Below are 17,416 nucleotides of genomic sequence, written 5' to 3'. Positions count from 1 at the left end.
ATTGTCTCTGAGATCAAGGGCCTCGATAAGCAGTTTGAGACGTTTGAGCTTAGTCTGCAGAAACAGCGCAACTCGATGTCGCGATTGCTGGCACACAGCATTTCCATAGGCGTGTGTTTCAGAGACATCAGCCAGTCTGAGGGCGGAATCCTCAATGAACAGCAGCTGTCGATGTTTGACCGTTCAACGCAGTACGTCGAGCAGTACAAGATGCTCCAGCCCGGAATGGAGGAGGAGACCAAGCTTTTTGAGGAGCGCGTTGGCGAGCACCTGAAGAAGGTATCAAAGCAGATAAAAAACGCCAACAAGGCCATCAAAGAACGCCACTACGCGAGCATGGACTACGAGAAATACCAGCAGGAGGCCCGGAAGCTCGCAGACAAGCCGGAATTGAGTCTAAAGGAGCACAAGCGCAAGTTTGAGGTTCAGAAAAGACTCGACGAGGCCAAGCTCAAGTACGACCTTCTGAACAACAAACTAAAAATGGAGCTGCCCCTGTTCATGCTGATCATCAAGCAGATCATGAGCCAGGTGTTTGTGATGACCTATTTTGCTACTTTTACGACATTCCACAACCTGTACGGCACGTGTGCGTCTCTGTCGAGCGAGTTCAAGATCGACCTTGAGGCGCTGCAGTACGACACAGACATGGAGAACATGCGGCGAAGCTTCGCCGCCGCCCAGGAGCATGCCGTCGACTCTATCGAGCAGTTGTCTGTGGTGAACTTCCACCAGATCTCGCTCAACAAGCTGCAGATGAAGGTCCTCGAGACTACGGCTCCCGCAGAGACGTGCGTTGCCATGTTCAGTTTTGACGCTTCGCAGCCCGACGACCTGAGTTTCCGCGAGGGCGACCGCATCAAGATCCTGGACAGAAGCAACCCAGGGTGGTGGCGCGGCATGAAACTCTCCGACGGCACCACGGGTATTTTCCCCTACAACTACGTACGGCTCTTGTAATGAGAATCAATTGCTATTCAGAAATCTTGTTTATCGGCCACCACGGTCGCCTCGATAACGTCCTCCGGACTCAAGTTCGAGCGCGGGCCGTGGTACACTTTGTACCTGTACGTGAAGTAGTACACCAGAGACAGAATCCACACTCCGCACGTGATCACGACCGTGTAGTTCATGGTATCCTTCTTGACCTCCTTAGCGGACGGGAACATGCACAGGACGATGATGAACGCTCCCCAGGCGCAGGTTATCCAGCCGACGAGCTTCGAGTAGAAGTCGCCCAGGTAGAACGCCCCAGGCCGGAACAGGTGTTTTCCGCTCGTGAGCTTCAAGAAAACGGGCATGCACCACGCCAGATAATTTCCTGCCACGCCGAGCGAAAACAGAGCATTCGAGGCGGTGGAGCCGGCCAGACACAGGCAGCCGATGAGCCAGCCGACGAGAGACGAAAACACCACTGCTCTGATCGGCACCTTGAGCTTCCTGTGCACCACCTTGACGATGCTTGCGAATGGCAGGCCGTCGTCCCGGGCAAAAGCCCAGACCTGCCGCGAGAGGGCCGTCAAGATGGAGGAGCCCATGAGCCACTGGCAGACGGCCATGAGCGACATGAACGCGATGGCCCATCTGCGTCCGAGCGAGTCGTAGATGATCTGGGCCATCGGGAAGCCCGTGTCGGTAGAGAGCACGGCCTCGACGTCTTGGCTCATACAGGCCGTCAGACAGATGATGATGAACCAGCCCACGACGCCGCACACGCCGATCGAGCCCATGATCCCGATCGGCACTCCGTACGTGGCGTTTCTGGCCTCCTCGGACATGTGGACGCAGGAGTCGAACGCACCGATGGTCCAGACGGCCGACATGAAGGAGAGACAGAACTGCCACCCGATCGGCCAATCAGAGTAGTTCTGCACGGTGCCGAAGATGAACTTGCCGTCGTTGAAGCTCGAGTTGATCGACGTTCCGATCGGGAGCGCAATCAGAAACAGCACGATGATGCCCGTGTTGCACACCATCGACGTGGTCTGCAGCCACGCGATGTGCTTCGAGCTAAAGCAGGTGCACAGGGCCTGTGTGAAGACGCATGCAGCAAAAACGCCGTATGTTTTTCCTGTGGTTATCTCGAAATTTCCATTTTTCGTAAGGTACACTGCTGCCAAGATTTCCTCTGCGTTTCCGTACCCGATACTCACGAGCCCGGCGCAGAGGGCAAGCGAGTTCGACAGGCCAATCAGGTACGAGAGCGGGACCTTGATGCGTTTTGGCGCATAGTGGTACGTCCAGAAGTAGAGCCCGCCGCTCGTGGGGATGGCCGACGCCAGCTCGCTCATAGACACTCCAAGCAGGAAGATGAACACCGCCGCGATCAGCCAGGACCACAGAAAACCGCTGGGTCCTGCGGTGAGCCCCGTGCCCGTGACCGACGCGATCGACGGTAGCAGGCCCATAATACTGTAAGCGATGCCAAACACCTGCAAGGTGGAAAACGTTCTTTTGAGCTCCTGCTTGTAGCCGATCTCGTGGAGCAGGTCCTCGTCGCCGTGGGCGTGCTTGGCGTCGATGGTGCGGACCGGCGACATCATCGCGGTCGACCGGTTGGAGAGCACAGACGTGATTGCGTGAGACATACTTCGGGCACCTAGGCGTCCGGAAGAGTGGCATATATAGCTGGGTAGTGTGACACCCGCTTTAGACCGTTATCGCAAAGGGTCGCTTGATTAGTGGTTCTATAAAATTACTATCGCCGTTGCGCCGCACACATAGCCGCCGACGCACGGACGAGGGAAAAAGCGCACGCAAATTCCGTCCGTCTTATCAGTGGTGCAACTTTGCTGCCTACGCCTTTTTTTCCTCCATCACCACGTCCACGCTTAGCGGCTGCTCGTCGTCGTCGTCGAGGTTCGACCGTGGGCCGTGGAAGTGTTTGTACTTGTAGACGAAGAAGTAGACGAAGGACAGGATCCACACGCCGCAGCTGATCACCACGTTGTAGTTCATGGTGTCCTTTTCCACCTTTTTGTTCGACGGGAACATGCACAGCACCAGCACAAAGGCCGTCCACACGCACGAAATCCAGCCCACGATCGGCGACAGCACCTTGCCGAGGTAGAATGCTCCGGGACGGAACACAGAACGGCCAGACGTGAGTCTGAGCAGGGTCGGAGTGCTCCAGGAGACGTAGTTTCCGGACACTCCGAGCGAGAACAGGGCGTTGGCGGCCGTAGGGCCAGCGAGACACAGACAGCCGATCAGCAACGCCACCACGGTAGCAAATATGACAGCCCTGATAGGCACCCTGAGCCGTTTATTGACCACCTTGACTATGCTCGAAAAAGGCAGTCCGTTGTCTCTGGCAAACGCCCAGATCTGTCTCGAAAGCGCGGTCAGAATCGACGCCGCACACAGCCACTGGCACACCGCAGTGAGCGACATGATGGCAACGGCCCATTTTTTGCCCAGGGCGTCGTAGCAGATCTGAGCGAAAGGGAAGCCGGTTTCGGTGTCGAGCACGGCAGCAACGTCTGGCTTCATGCAGGCCACCAGACACAGCACGCACGCCCAGCCGCCAAATGCACAGACAGCGACTGCGCTGATAATGCCAAGAGGAACCCCGTAAGTTGCGTTCTGCGCCTCCTCCGACATGTGCACCGGAGAGTCAAACGCGCCGATCGACCAGATGGCTGCCATCCACGCAAGACAGAACTGCCAGCCCGTGCTCCAGTCCGAGTAGCTCTTGACCTTGCCGAAAATGAACTTGGCGTCCCTCCGACCAAAGTCCGAGTTCGACGCTCCGATCGGCAGAGCCACCAAAAAGATGAACATCACCAGCGTGTTGGCGACCCCAGACACAGTTTGCAGGGTGGCCACGTTACGACTGCTCACGCAGGTTCCGATCGCAGCCACGATCACGCCTGCTGCAAAAACAGCGTACGTCCTGCCCTCTGTCACGTCGAAGTTGCCGTCTTTTTGGATCACCACAATAGCCAAGATCTCCTCGGCGAGACCGTAGCTGACACTCACCAGCGCGGCACAGAGCGACATCGCATTGGTCATGCCGATGACGTACGAGAACAGCACCCTGAACCTCTCTGGAGCGTACACATACGTCCAGTAATAAAGTCCTCCACTGGTAGGAATGGCAGATGCTACTAATTAGCGGACCGGAGAAAAAAAAATACTTACCGTTTTCGCTCATTGCAGCAGCAATAGTCAAGATCATGATCGAGGTGATAAACCACCCCCAAACAAAGGCTGCTGGACCGCCAGCAAGCCCAAGGGAAGAAACAGAAGCCACACCGGGCAAAATGCCCATAACACTATATGCAATACCAAAGATCTGATACGTCTTGAATTTCCGGTTCAGTTCCTGCTTGTATCCGATTTCCTTCAACAGGTCCTCGTCGCCAGCAGCCTGGGTCGCATTGATGATCCTCACCTGCGACTGGTGCGACTTGATAGCAGAAAGCCGAGAGTGGATAGGGCTCAAAGTAGACATGATAACTGAAGTGGAAGCGCTTGCTCAAGGTTTTATACTCGGAAAATCAAACCCGCGGAAAACTGCGTCTCAGACATTATCGATTAATCTTAGCGGCAAGTAGTGCCGCACCGTCTCGAGATCTAGTACATCCGTACACCGCCTACGCTGGAGAGACAGGAGTTTCTGAGGTCGTGCATTCTTGCGATTTTCTGTGCAGCACTCCAAAAAACTCTCGTTTTAATAATATATTTGCACCGTTCTTTGCTAGACACACGCATTGCTTGCACACAAGACGATGTCTGTCGAACCCGAAGCCATTTTCCGTAAGTACCCATACTGCACTGTGGGCTTCTAACATCAGGCTCGGCGGAGATGTCCCTGGTTCAGCTGTATATCCCAGCCGAGATCGGCAGGACAGCTATATATTCTTTGGGCAAGCTCGGCCTTGTTGAGTTCCGCGATCTGAATAAAAAGGTGAACGCTTTCCAGCGCTCGTTTGTTAACGAAATCAGGCGTCTAGACAACGTGGAAAGACAATACCGCTACTTCCAGTCGGAGATGGACAACAGGGGAATAAAGCTTATAGAGTACGACTCGACTCCCGAGACCCTCACCACTAGCCAGCTGGACGAGATTGTGGGAGACGCGCAGCTCTTGGAGGACAGAATCGGCCAGCTGAGCAACGCCTCTGAAGACCTCCTCAAACAGCAGGTGGACCTGAAACAGTACCAGCAAGTGCTGGCAGCCACAGACAGGTATTTCCAGCATGTCGAAACCGCCAACCTGATCGATCTGGGCGAGCCCGAGTTCTTAGAAAATGGCGGAGTTCGTGACGCCAATTTCATCACAGGAGTGATTCCCAGAGCCAAGGTGGAGATCTTGGAGAGAATATTGTGGCGTGTTCTCCGGGGCAATCTTTTCATGACTTCGGCCGAAATAGGCCACAGACTGTACGATATCAAAACCAAAAGCTACGTCAACAAAAACAGCTTTATAATCTTTGCACACGGCGAGCTCATTCTGTCTCGTGTGCGCAAAATCTGCGAGTCTCTGGATGCAGACCTGTACTTTGTGGACCAGGAGCCCAAAAGAAGAGCCCAGCAAATGCGCGAGGTCAACGACAAGCTTGCGGACGTGACAAACGTGCTGGAGTCGACAGAGCTGACGCTCGAGACCGAACTGAGCGCCGTCGCTTCCGAGCTGGATCTTTGGTGGAAAGCCGTGAAGCTGGAAAAATCGGTGTACTCTGTCATGAACCTGTGCCACTATGATCAGACCAGACGGTGTCTTATTGGAGAGGGGTGGGTGCCGCGCGACGATTTCAGCAAGGTGAAGAGCGTGCTGGAGGAAATCACCACCAAATATTCTGCCAGTTCCGAGGAGTCGTTTCCTATTGTGGTCAACACCGTTGAGACAACGAGGACGCCGCCGACCTACCATAAAGTCAATAAGTTCACCGCCGCGTACCAGGCGATGTGCGATGCGTACGGTGTGGCTACGTATAGAGAGGTGAACCCTGGTTTGCCGACCGTGGCTACTTTCCCGTTCATGTTTGCCATCATGTTTGGTGACCTAGGACACGGGTTCATCATGTTTCTGGCTGCTCTGACGCTCGTTCTCAACGAGAGAAAGATCGCCAAGCTGAAGAGAGACGAGATCTTCGACATGGCGTATTCAGGAAGATACATTCTGCTCATGATGGGCTTCTTCTCGATGTATACCGGATTCCTGTACAACGACGTGTTCTCGCTCTCGACCACGTTCTTCACATCCGGCTGGAAGTGGCCAGAATCCTGGAAAGAAGGAGAAACCGTTGTTGGAACACAGACGGGAGTGTATCCGTTCGGTCTCGACCCAGCATGGCATGGCACGGAAAACAACCTGCTCTTCACCAACTCTTACAAAATGAAACTCTCCATTCTCATGGGCTTCGTGCACATGAGCTACTCCTACGCATTCTCGCTCGTGAACTATGTCTACTTCAAGTCCAAAATCGACATTATCGGCAACTTTGTTCCTGGCCTTTTATTCATGCAGGGAATCTTTGGCTACCTGTCCCTGTGCATCGTCTACAAGTGGTGTGTCGACTGGATCAAAATCAACAAACCGGCTCCAAGCTTACTGAACATGCTCATTAACATGTTCTTGGCCCCAGGAAAAATCGAGGACGAGCTGTACCCTGGCCAGTCGACTGTCCAGGTCACGCTTCTGCTGATTGCGCTAGTTTCCGTGCCATGCCTGTTGCTCATCAAGCCGTTGCACTTCAAATTCTCTCACTCGCACCACTACAAGAACCTGCCTTCGGAATCGTCAAGTAACAACCTCCTCACGAACTTGAACCTGGACGACGACGAAGAACACGAGGAACACACCTTTGGCGACGTGATGATCCACCAGGTGATTCACACCATCGAGTTCTGTCTCAACTGCGTTTCCCACACGGCCTCGTACCTCCGTCTGTGGGCTCTTTCGCTTGCGCACGCACAGTTGTCGTCTGTCCTGTGGTCCATGACGATCGCCAACAGCTTTGCGGCCACAGGACTATTCGGATCGGTGTTTGTGTTTCTCATGTTTGGCATGTGGTTTGTGCTCACGGTGGCCATTTTGGTGGTCATGGAGGGCACGTCGGCCATGCTGCACGCGCTCAGGCTGCATTGGGTTGAGTCGATGTCGAAGTACTTCGAAGGCGAGGGAATTGCGTACCAGCCGTTCTCGTTCAAAGTGGTGCTGGATATCTAGACGGGACATCTGGTGTACGGGTGTAGATAACAAACATTAATAGCTTTGCTAGGAAAAAAATACTATCCTTACGATGGCTAACAAGAGCCGGCCCAAAAAAACAAGGGGCCAGCTGTACAAGAAATACGTCTATGGCGTGAAGGAGGACCATCCGGTTGATGCTGGGACAGACAGCACGCTGCAGCCGGAGATCTTTTCCGAGGTGTGGAATGGCTACGTGTGGCCCCGGTCTCAATTCCAGAAGGTGGATGTCCTTAAGGTTTCTGTTGCACTGGGGCGTGGGATGGTGGTGCAGGAAGATCGTATGAAGCTTCCTTTTGAGCTTATTCTGCTGATTCTCGAGCACACCGAACAGCCGTACTGTCTGAACCACCTCTTGATCAGCCGTGCGTTCTACTACGTTCTGATGCCCAAGTTGTATTACTATCCGCGCCTCAAGTCCTCAAACTTTGCGCAGTTTGTCGATCTGATATCTCAGCACCAGAACAAGAAGCGGTTCGAGGGGCTTGTCAAGATTCTTGATCTGTCCCAGATCATACAGTCGGGAAAGAACTCGTACGTTTCGAAGCTACTGAGACGGTTCAGCGGGTCGCTAGAGGTATTCATTGCGTCACAGGCCAGTTTTGGGCTTTCGCCGCTGATTAGTTTGCGACTGTGCCGCAACCTGAAGATCCTAGACCTGCGGCTGGTTTCTGAGACCGTGAATCTGAAAGAGCTCTTCAACTCCATCAAGTCAGCGCCGCTGCTAGAACAGCTCTCGTTTCCACGTTCGTCGATCTCGTGTGAGGACTACGACATGGAATGGCCGTCCAAACTCTGGTACCTGCGGCTTCAGGGAGGCATATCCAACAAGTTCCTCGCCGAGTCGCGGTTTCCTTCCTCCATCACGTCTCTGGAGCTTGCCCACTGTCCGAATATTACCGGAGAAGCGATCAACGAAATGCTCGTGCACATTGGATACAACCTTCGGCGACTCTCGATCTTCTATCCAATGCCCAAGCTGAAAAGCAACTCTTTGGACACGGTTTTCCTCTACTGTCCGAATCTTGTTTATTTATACATCAACATCGAGTACTTCTCGAAAGACCTGTTTCATGACGAGCTGCTGCCGCCGCTCGAAGAGTACCCGCGCCCGTTGCGCACACTATGCATTGACTCCTCAGGACTGCTGGGCCAAGGGTCCAAGATCCACCCGGACGACCTCACCATCGCGCTATGGGAAGAGCGATTACCCTGTTTGACGAGTCTCAAGGTGAGCATGATGCTGGGGTGGAATTACGACAGCGACTCGGTCCAGGACCTCGTGAACGAGCTCGAGGACAGAGGCGGCGCGCTATACAAAATGTAGGACACAGCTAGACACTAATCGATATTCGCATTCTTACAGACTCTTATTCATGAACTTGCGTCTAGTAAAGGCCAGCCAGTACTTGCTTGGCATGTTGCTATCCTTGTAAATGCGAGCAATCAGACGGTTGGCCAGTTCCTGTCTGAATTGAGCTAGGTATTGCCTCAGGAATAGTGCCTCATTCTTGTCTCTTGGGGGCTGGTAGAGAGAGTTCAGCGGGAAGCCGACCTCGCCAGGAATTGAGAAGTTGTCCAAAGCAAGGTTGGTCAAAACGCGAAGAGCCTCGTTTTGCGGCGTCGAGGCGTTGAGGGCGTTCAGACACTGCGAAACAAACAGAATGCCGTAGATCAACGTCCTGTCGGCAGGGCCCTTGATCTCAAAGTTCTTGAAAAACGAGTTGGCCCTGAATAGGTCGAGAACCTCGTCGATGATGTCGTAGTCGGACGAGGCAGGAAAGGCCGGTCCCTTGAACCTTGTTCTCAGCGGCAGCACTGCGAAGTTGCCCACAAGTCTCGTGTCTTGCGACTCGTCTGCCAAGAAGGTCGAATGGTAGGCCTGTGTGTTAGGTATGGGGCGGTGTTGGTACTTACTGGCATGTTTTAATGGATATAAAATTTGGGTGCCAGGTGTATCTAGACCGACCGGCGTAACCGATGTGGCTGGTTCTTCCCGTCTTGCGAGACCTCGACCGGCTGGCAATTGTGGCGCAGCACCGGCAGGCCTTTTTTTCCATCGCGAACTGCACTAAGCTAGAAAAAACAAGGAACAGCCAAAAGTAATTTCGTTGAATGAACGGATTATAATATATTATAGTCCCATCCATTGCTATATCATTATATCCCGCCAACATACAGATTTCCACAATTTTGCTTATTGGATATTTGCTGCCCAAGAGCGACGCTCAGCCACTCAGATCAGCATAGCTTTCCAGAGACATGTACCATTCGCAACAAAACAATGAGCAAGCTCCTCACATAAAACAGCCCTCGCAGCTCGCGATCCCTAGTCAGCAACAGGCCATTCCTGTGGGGCATATTCCCCCGCTGCCACCTTCTCGATTCCAGCATCTGAACCAGGTGCCGGTCCCCCATATTCCTCGTCCAGAGACCCAGCACCCCATTTCGGCTGGCCCACAACGGCGGTATTTAGATCACCCGCAGCAGACGCAGTCACAGCCACATCCTTACCGAGCCAACCTCACGTTCCAAAATGACCCTCAGATCGATACTCATCAGCCGGTTCCCAAGCCACAGGCAAGAGACCCTCACACCGATCATCCGCAACCAGATGACGGGGCCCAGCATACGGAGCGTTCACAATCGGACACCACGCCTCGCCAAAGACAATATCCTCTGCATATGCAGCAGATGCCCCAAATGCACCCGATGTCCCAGCAGCGAGGACCTCCGCTACCGAAGCTCATCAACCCAAACGCTGTTCCACAAAGATACTACCTCCCATCTTCTTCGCAACAGTTGGCCCCGCAGTCGCCAGGAACTCTTGATCCAACTCAGAAAAGTCCCGTGATGCGCCAATCTCTGAATTTCCTCAGAGGCACGAGGAACGTATCCTCTCCGATTCTGCCTTCGGAACATCCTGAGAGATTCGGAGAGCCGCAGCAAATTGACGATGGCTTAAAAAAGTACCACACCACCACCACAAAACATCAAGTCACCATTTCTGGACGAGTGATCCCACAGAAAGCCGACATAAATCCGTCTCCCCAGGAGGCCCCCAAGAAGTCAAGAAGCTTCACATCTCTAACCAAAAGGGTTGCGTCCTCAAATTCACTGCGAAACTCCGCCGACAGAGAGAAGTTATATCCAGCAGCATCGCTGTGCTCGAAAACCATCGTGACCTCATCTTCGACCAAAGTCCCGAACGTGTATCCTGCAGTCCTTTCCAACGTTGCTAAAGCGTTCAGGGCACGGATCCAGCTAGATTCAAAGTTCAAGAATGGTCTTGAGTACAGAGACTCGTTCACAGGCGCGGAGGCCGTGGATTGCATTGCTAGGATCATCAGGACGTCGGACCGCAACTTGGCGCTTCTGTTAGGCAGGTCTTTGGATGCGCAGAAATTGTTCCATGACGTGACATACGAGCACCGACTCAGGGACTCCAATAACGAGGTTTATCAGTTTTCGGAGGAGGTGTTCGATGTTTATCCCCACGAGTCAGCGGCTTTTCAGCGTCATGAATCTGTTAGCTCGGATATTCCCGAGATCGACAACAATGGCTCTCCATCGATGACGTCTTCACCAAACGGCAACCCAAATTCCAAATCAGGCTCCTTCGGGGTGTCGGTGGTGGGAGTTTTCACTCTACTCACAGAATGCTATTCGCCAACATGTTCAAGAGACAATCTCTGTTATAGTATTGTTTGTCCGAGAAGGCTAGAGCAGCAGGCTAGACTGGGGTCGAAATCTTCTTTGATGAGATCTGACTCGCACTTGTCGCTCACCCAAAAGGAGGAGCAGAAAGCGTTCTGGTCGTACACGGTTCCAAAGAGCATTTTGGATAGCATGGACAAGAGAGAGATCAAGCGCCAGGAGTGTATTTTTGAGATGATTTATTCCGAAAGAGATTTTGTGAAAGACTTGGAATATTTGCGGGAGTTCTGGATCAGACCTTTGTCTGAGACAAAGATCATCAAAGAGAATGAGAGAGAACATTTTGTGAACACTGTATTCTACAACATTAATGAAATCTGGGAGGTCAACTCGAGATTTGCAGAGGCATTGACCAAGAGACAACAGGAAAAGTCGGTTGTTGACGAGATAGGGGACTTGTTTTTAGAATTTATTCCTCGTTTTGAGCCATTTGTGAAATATGGTGCTGGCCAAGTGAAGGGCAAGTACGAATTTGACCGTCAGAAGAGACACAATCCATTTTTCGTTAGATTCATCGAAGACACCAGCAATAGAGCTGAATCTCGCCGACTAGATGTGTCGTCTTATCTTTCGAAACCTACAACTCGGCCAGCAAGATATCCTCTTCTTTTGAAGAGCATTAGAGACCACACTGACCCCGAGTCTAAGGATTATGCCAACTTGAATAAGGCTATTGAGCTTCTCCAAAAAATGCTGACAAGAATTAATTACGAGACAGGAAAGGCGGCCGATAGATTGAACCTTTTCCTGTTGAAACAGAAACTGGTTTTCAGACCTGGTGAGTACATAGATCTCAGATTGACATCAGAGCACCGCAAGCTTTTATACCAGTGCGTTTTGAAGAAGAGAAATTATCAGGACAAAGAGAAGCAAGGAGAAGTGCAAGTGTACCTTTTCGACCACGCTTTACTGTTTGTTAGAATCAAGGTGGTCAACAAGCGAGAGGTCTACAGGGTCTATCAGCGGCCTATCCCTCTGCCCCTACTATTTGTCTCATTGACTGAAGAGAGCCCATCCATCAAACAAATCAAAAAATCTGCCTCTACGGGATCGTTGACGGGATCAACGTCCTCGTTACTTTTCAAAGACGCTAATTCGACGAGCGGACTGCATTTGGCAACGACTTCGGCCAAATGCCCCATTTCTTTCACATACCTGGGCAGAAGTGGGTATGACCTGACACTGTATGCTACGCCAACAGTGCAACGAATGCTAATTGACAAGTTGGAAACGCAAGCCAGAAAACTAATTGATGATAATGATGTTTTCACCTTAACCCCACTGACGTCCAATTTCTTTGACCATAATAATAAGATCAACTGTGTTGTTCCTTTCGATGGAGGCAGAAAACTGCTGTATGGTACCGATTCGGGTATTTATGTGAGTGATGTGAAAGTCACTGACAACGGATCCAGGGTTGTTTCGAGGCCGGTGAAGATCATCAGCAAAATCAATATCATCCAGGTCGAGATCCTCAGTGAATACCAGACTCTATTGGCTTTAAGTGACAAAAAGCTATTCTACTGGTCTAGCGAGGTGTTGAGTGGAGGGGATGCAGCGAAGAACGGCAAGCTTGGAAAAGAGCTAATGACGCACGTGTCGTTCTTCAAAACGGGCGTTTGTGCTGGAAGAATGCTTGTTTGTGCGGCCAAGTCCTCGTCCAATCTCATTAGGATTTTTGAGCCTATTGATCCGATCAGCCAGAGAAAGCAAAAGAAAAAGTTCTCTCCGGAAACAAAAGACGTCAGTTTCAACTCGGAACCTGTTTCGATCAGCTTTCTCAAGACCAAGCTGTGTGTGGGCTGCTCCAAAGGCTTTGAGATTGTTTCTTTGGAAACCAATGAAATTAAGCAGCTTCTGGATGCTGCCGACACGTCGCTTGACTTTGTGGTGGGCAAGGAAGGTTTGAAACCCCTGGAAATAGACAGAATCAATTCTGACTTCCTGCTGAGTTACTCGAACTTCTCGTTTTTCATCAACTATAGTGGCTGGCGGTCGAGACCCAGATGGATCATCCACTGGGAGGGTGTTCCACACGCTTTTGCTCTGTGGTACCCGTATCTTCTCGCCTTTGATTCTGGTTTCATTGAGATCCGCCACGTTGAGAGCGGAGAACTCTTGCGCGTCATCATCGCAGAGAAGATTCGTTTCCTACACTCCAGCTCACAGGAAATTTTGTACGCATACGAAGACGAGAGAGGCTATGACGTGGTGGCTTCACTTGATTTCTGGGATAAAAGCATGAAGAACAGAAGTCGCGGAAACACCCTCCACACACAAGCTCCGAACGACACAGCCAGCTCGGCTACTTTGGTTTCAAAATGACATAACGTATGATATTAGTATTATAATATATTTGATTAGCACAGCCTGAATTCTGTTATTCGACTTCTTTTCCACATGAGTGGTCTACGACATGGTTTACTGAACGACCAATCGCAGCTTAGCATTTTGCAATCTCATTACTACTCGCACTATGACCTGAAGCGGAACACGATGGGTGCCAATCCCTCTCGCGAGGACGAGTCTTACAAGATACCGGATTGGAAGTCCCAGTCGAACAAGAAGAAAACCACCACTGCTGCGCTTGTCATGTGCTTGAATCTGGGAATTCCTCCGCCGGATATCCAGAAGCCTGCTGACTATCCCGTTCTGGAGGCGTTTGTCGACCCAACAACCTACTCGGACCCGAAAAAGGCCCTCCAAGCAATAGGTAAGAATTTACAGTCAAACTACGAGTCCTGCGAAGGTGTGAGCTCGCGAATCAAGTATAAGCAATCACTGGATCCGTCTGTTGAGGATCTCAAACGGCTCTGCACAACTCTACGCCGAAGCTCAAAGGACGAGAGGATCTTGTTTCACTACAACGGCCATGGTGTTCCACAGCCCACGCAGAGCGGAGAGATATGGGTGTTCAACAGAGGATACACGCAGTATATTCCTGTGAGCTTGTACGATCTTCAAAGCTGGCTGGGTGCTCCGTGCATTTTTGTGATAGATACGTGCGCAGCTGGAAACGTCATTGAGAATAACAAGAAATTCATACAAAAAAGAATAGAGGACGAGGCGAACGAAAGACCAGATAGTAATTCGCCGTCCCCTGTGAGTGCCTATATCGAGTCTATCCAGCTCGGCGCATGTCGATCTGACGAGATTCTTCCTCTCAACCCAGATCTGCCGGCAGATCTGTTCACTTGCTGCTTGACAAGTCCCATAGAGATGAGCGTGAAATGGTTTGTGCTGTATTCTCCGTTGAGTCGCCATGGCTACTACGACGTTCTGAAAAATAAAGAGGGCGAGATCATCATTCCGGGGAAACTGACGGACAGAAGAACGCCGTTGGGCGAGCTGAACTGGATATTTACCGCCATCACAGACACAATTGCATGGACTTCCCTGTCAAGGCCCTTATTTAAAAGACTATTCCGTCAAGATCTGATGGTGGCCGTGCTGTTTAGAAATTTCCTCCTCGCAAAGAAAATTATGCCGTTGGTGGGGTGCCATCCGATTTCCGACCCGCCTCTGCCTGACATCAACCACCACCCAATGTGGGAGTCCTGGGAGCTTGCCATAGACGAGGTTTTGTCGCAGCTGGTGAAAAATAAATGTAACGACGACAGTGCGCAGCAGGAGCAGCTGGACATCCCGCAGTTGCAGGTGCCGGAACGCCAACCGTCGCAAAGTATGGCTCCTCCACATCCCTCCGTGATGAATTACCAGCATTCCTCGTTTTTCGAGCAGCATCTCACAGCCTTCGAGATCTGGCTTCAATACGGCTCCTCTACCAAAAAGCCTCCCCAACAGCTGCCTGTTGTCTTGCAGGTTCTTCTCTCTCAGGCACACAGATTGCGGGCCTTAATTCTGCTCTCCAAGTTCCTAGATCTAGGACCGTGGGCCGTGTATCTTGCTCTGAGCATTGGCATCTTCCCGTACATCGTGAGGCTCCTACAGAGTCCTGCCCCCGAGCTTAAACCGGTGCTCACATTTATCTGGGCCCGTACCATGTCTGTGGACTACAAAAACACACAGCAGGAGTTGTGCAAAGACCGCGGATACAACTACTTTGTGTCCATCTTCACGATGCAAACGAGACCGCACTTGAACGGAGCACCAAACGGCGGTGTTCAGCTGGAAATAAACGATGCGAACTACGACGAACAAAAGGCCATGAGCGGGTTCATTCTTTCAATGTTTGTTTGCGACCACGAGGTCGGACAGAAACTCTGTTTCTCGGTCGATCTGGTTAAGACGTGTATTTTCTACGTTGAAACGTCCGAAAGCCCGCTTTTAAGACAGTGGAGCGCCCTTCTGATGAGCCAGTTGCTGAAAAACAATCTTGAGGTCATTGTCGTGTTTTATCGCGGGGGCTTTGTTGAAAAGCTGCTGCGGATCATGAACGACCCGATTCCGGAGATCAGAGCCTCTATTATCAATTGCTTCTACAATTTTATCTATTTGGACACTGAAGATTCCGACGACAGCGCTGTCTGCGATGAACTGAATAGACAGGAGATCAAGATCGCCATTGAAGTTCTGGACATGATCAACGATGGGTCGCCGTTGATTCGCAGAGAAGTGACGTGCTTCTACAGCAGGTTTGTGCTGAAATACCTCCAATTTTTCCTTGTCAGCGCTTTCGGGCAGCTGGAGGAGGAGATCACATTGGTGGACAACCCAAGCATGATCGACGAGGTGCGACGCAAGTCGCCTGCGTACGGATCAGTGTTTTCTTCCGTCTGGAAGGCCCTCTTAATTCTGAGCGAAGACCCCCAAGACGAGGTCAAGGACTATGCCGAGCAAGTCGTTGATTATATTCTGTGGAAGCTCAACGAGAGCGAGCTGGGCGATGTTGTAGCAGCGATGGAAGATTATCTTCTCCAGAAGCGCACGACGAGCAGCGGCGTTGACAAGGAAGATTCACCTCTGCGTCCGCTCTCTACCAACGGGTCTGCTCCAAAGCTGTGGAACGGCCACGATTCCGGAAGAAGAGTCCAGTCGGAATTTGATCCACACAAGCCACCAGCCAGGTCCAATCCGCGCCAAACGTCGTCGTCCTCCACACAGTCGCTAACCGAGAAGCTCTTTTCCAAGCTAACAATCAACAAGCTGATGAAGAACCTGGGGATTCCAGAGTCTGACGAATCCGAGACCTCGAGTCTGAATAAGTTCAATTTACTGATTCAGCAGCCGGCTTCCCTGGCCTATGGCGTGGAACCGAGACCGACGTCTCCAAGGTTTACGCCCCGTCCTAGAGACCACGGCAGACCTATCTTGCCACTAGTTAGCGGCTTCTTCCAGTACAGCTGTGAGTATTTCCAAGAACCACAGATTGGAAGCAGCGAGCCAGACGAGCCGGGAAGCGAGGAATATATAAAAGGACTGTGGAGGCGAAACAGAAACGAGGCCATCATTGCCGAGACCCAGCCACAGAAGGAACTCTCGCTCACGGGCGACTGGAGAAACCAGATCAGTTCTCTGGACAACCGTACACAGCCTAAGCTGCTCAAGTTCACGCAATTCGAAGACTGGATGGTAACGAGCGACGAAAAAGACAATATCACGGTTTTCGATTGGAGGAGCGAAAAACAGCTGTCGCGGTTTTCGAACGGGAACCCATTTGGCACCAAAATCACAGACTTGAAGCTGCTTAACGAAGACGATATACCGCTGCTTTTGACAGGGTCTAGCGACGGTGTGGTGAAGATCTATAAGTCATTCAATGATCCGAGCTCTTTCCACATGATATCTGCCTGGCGAGCGCTCACTGACATTCTGCTGACCCCACGGTCCATCGGTCTAATTTCCGAATGGCAGCAGAGCCGTGGGTCCTTGCTGGTCACGGGAGACGTGAAAATCATCAAAATATGGGACGCGCCAAGAGAAAAGTGCGTGAGCGATGTCCCGCTAAGGTCGACGTCGTTGATCACCTCGCTCACGTCCGACCAGGTCGCCGGAGACATATTCGTGGGCGGGTTCCAGGATGGAAGCATGAGAGTCTACGACCGGCGGCTGGACGCACGTGACTCGATGGTCCGACTATGGAAGCCAAAAGACATTCAGAGTCGCAGCATGATCAGGAACGTGCACATGCAGCGGGGCGGTCTTCGCGAGCTGGTCTCGGGCTGCTCCAACGGATTGGTGCAGCTTTGGGACATTCGTAAAGACGACCCCATTGTGCGTTTCCGTGCGTTCGACAAGACCATGACTACTGCGATGATCCACGAGCACGCTCCGTTTGTGGCGTGTGCGTCCAAGGAGGTCGACATTTACTCGACTGCTGGCGACATGGTGGCCAGTATTGCCAACAGTGGGTTTATCAACTCGCTCAACGGCACAGGCAGAACTAATTCGTACGTCAACGCTCTGTCATTGCATCCACATCGGATGATGGTGGCCACTAATTACAACCAGAGCTCTGTCGTGAGCATTTATCAGTGCGCTGAACATGGTGAGCACCACTGATCCGGAAGCAGCTACTGCGGAGGCTTTCTTATGCTAGCC

At 51.8% G+C, this 17,416-nt stretch overlaps 7 protein-coding genes across 7 annotated transcripts; 5 read left to right on the top strand and 2 right to left on the bottom strand.

Moving 5' to 3' along the window:
* Positions 1-75: 75 nt before the first annotated feature.
* Positions 76-2,399, top strand: KL911_003368 (uncharacterized protein; the record flags this gene model as incomplete). Its single annotated transcript, XM_043198540.1, has 2 exons — positions 76-925; positions 1,042-2,399. 2 exons carry the CDS (start codon positions 76-78, stop codon positions 2,397-2,399), a joined length of 2,208 nt encoding a protein of 735 aa, XP_043053699.1.
* Positions 2,400-2,796: 397 nt separating this feature from the next.
* Positions 2,797-4,456, bottom strand: KL911_003367 (uncharacterized protein; the record flags this gene model as incomplete). Its single annotated transcript, XM_043198539.1, has 2 exons — positions 2,797-3,970; positions 4,140-4,456. The coding sequence occupies 2 exons, from the start codon at positions 4,454-4,456 to the stop codon at positions 2,797-2,799; spliced, it is 1,491 nt and encodes a 496-aa protein (XP_043053698.1).
* A 354-nt stretch (positions 4,457-4,810) lies between these two features.
* On the top strand, positions 4,811-7,177 carry KL911_003366 (uncharacterized protein; the record flags this gene model as incomplete). Its single annotated transcript, XM_043198538.1, has 1 exon — positions 4,811-7,177. The coding sequence occupies one exon, from the start codon at positions 4,811-4,813 to the stop codon at positions 7,175-7,177; it is 2,367 nt and encodes a 788-aa protein (XP_043053697.1).
* Positions 7,178-7,250: 73 nt separating this feature from the next.
* KL911_003365 (uncharacterized protein) lies at positions 7,251-8,525 on the top strand (the record flags this gene model as incomplete). The annotated part of the gene is made up of 1 exon (XM_043198537.1): positions 7,251-8,525. One exon carries the CDS (start codon positions 7,251-7,253, stop codon positions 8,523-8,525), a length of 1,275 nt encoding a protein of 424 aa, XP_043053696.1.
* A 33-nt stretch (positions 8,526-8,558) lies between these two features.
* KL911_003364 (uncharacterized protein) lies at positions 8,559-9,348 on the bottom strand (the record flags this gene model as incomplete). The annotated part of the gene is made up of 2 exons (XM_043198536.1): positions 8,559-9,246; positions 9,320-9,348. 2 exons carry the CDS (start codon positions 9,346-9,348, stop codon positions 8,559-8,561), a joined length of 717 nt encoding a protein of 238 aa, XP_043053695.1.
* A 112-nt stretch (positions 9,349-9,460) lies between these two features.
* Positions 9,461-13,240, top strand: KL911_003363 (uncharacterized protein; the record flags this gene model as incomplete). Its single annotated transcript, XM_043198535.1, has 1 exon — positions 9,461-13,240. The coding sequence occupies one exon, from the start codon at positions 9,461-9,463 to the stop codon at positions 13,238-13,240; it is 3,780 nt and encodes a 1,259-aa protein (XP_043053694.1).
* A 75-nt stretch (positions 13,241-13,315) lies between these two features.
* Positions 13,316-17,377, top strand: KL911_003362 (uncharacterized protein; the record flags this gene model as incomplete). Its single annotated transcript, XM_043198534.1, has 1 exon — positions 13,316-17,377. One exon carries the CDS (start codon positions 13,316-13,318, stop codon positions 17,375-17,377), a length of 4,062 nt encoding a protein of 1,353 aa, XP_043053693.1.
* Positions 17,378-17,416: the final 39 nt, after the last annotated feature.

The sequence above is a fragment of the Ogataea haglerorum genome (assembly GCF_019207285.1).
Source record: "Ogataea haglerorum isolate 81-453-3 chromosome Unknown 81-453-3_NODE_9_length_481884_cov_97.824832, whole genome shotgun sequence".
Classification (NCBI taxonomy): domain Eukaryota; kingdom Fungi; phylum Ascomycota; class Pichiomycetes; order Pichiales; family Pichiaceae; genus Ogataea; species Ogataea haglerorum.
This window is presented reverse-complemented; position numbering and strand designations above follow the sequence as displayed.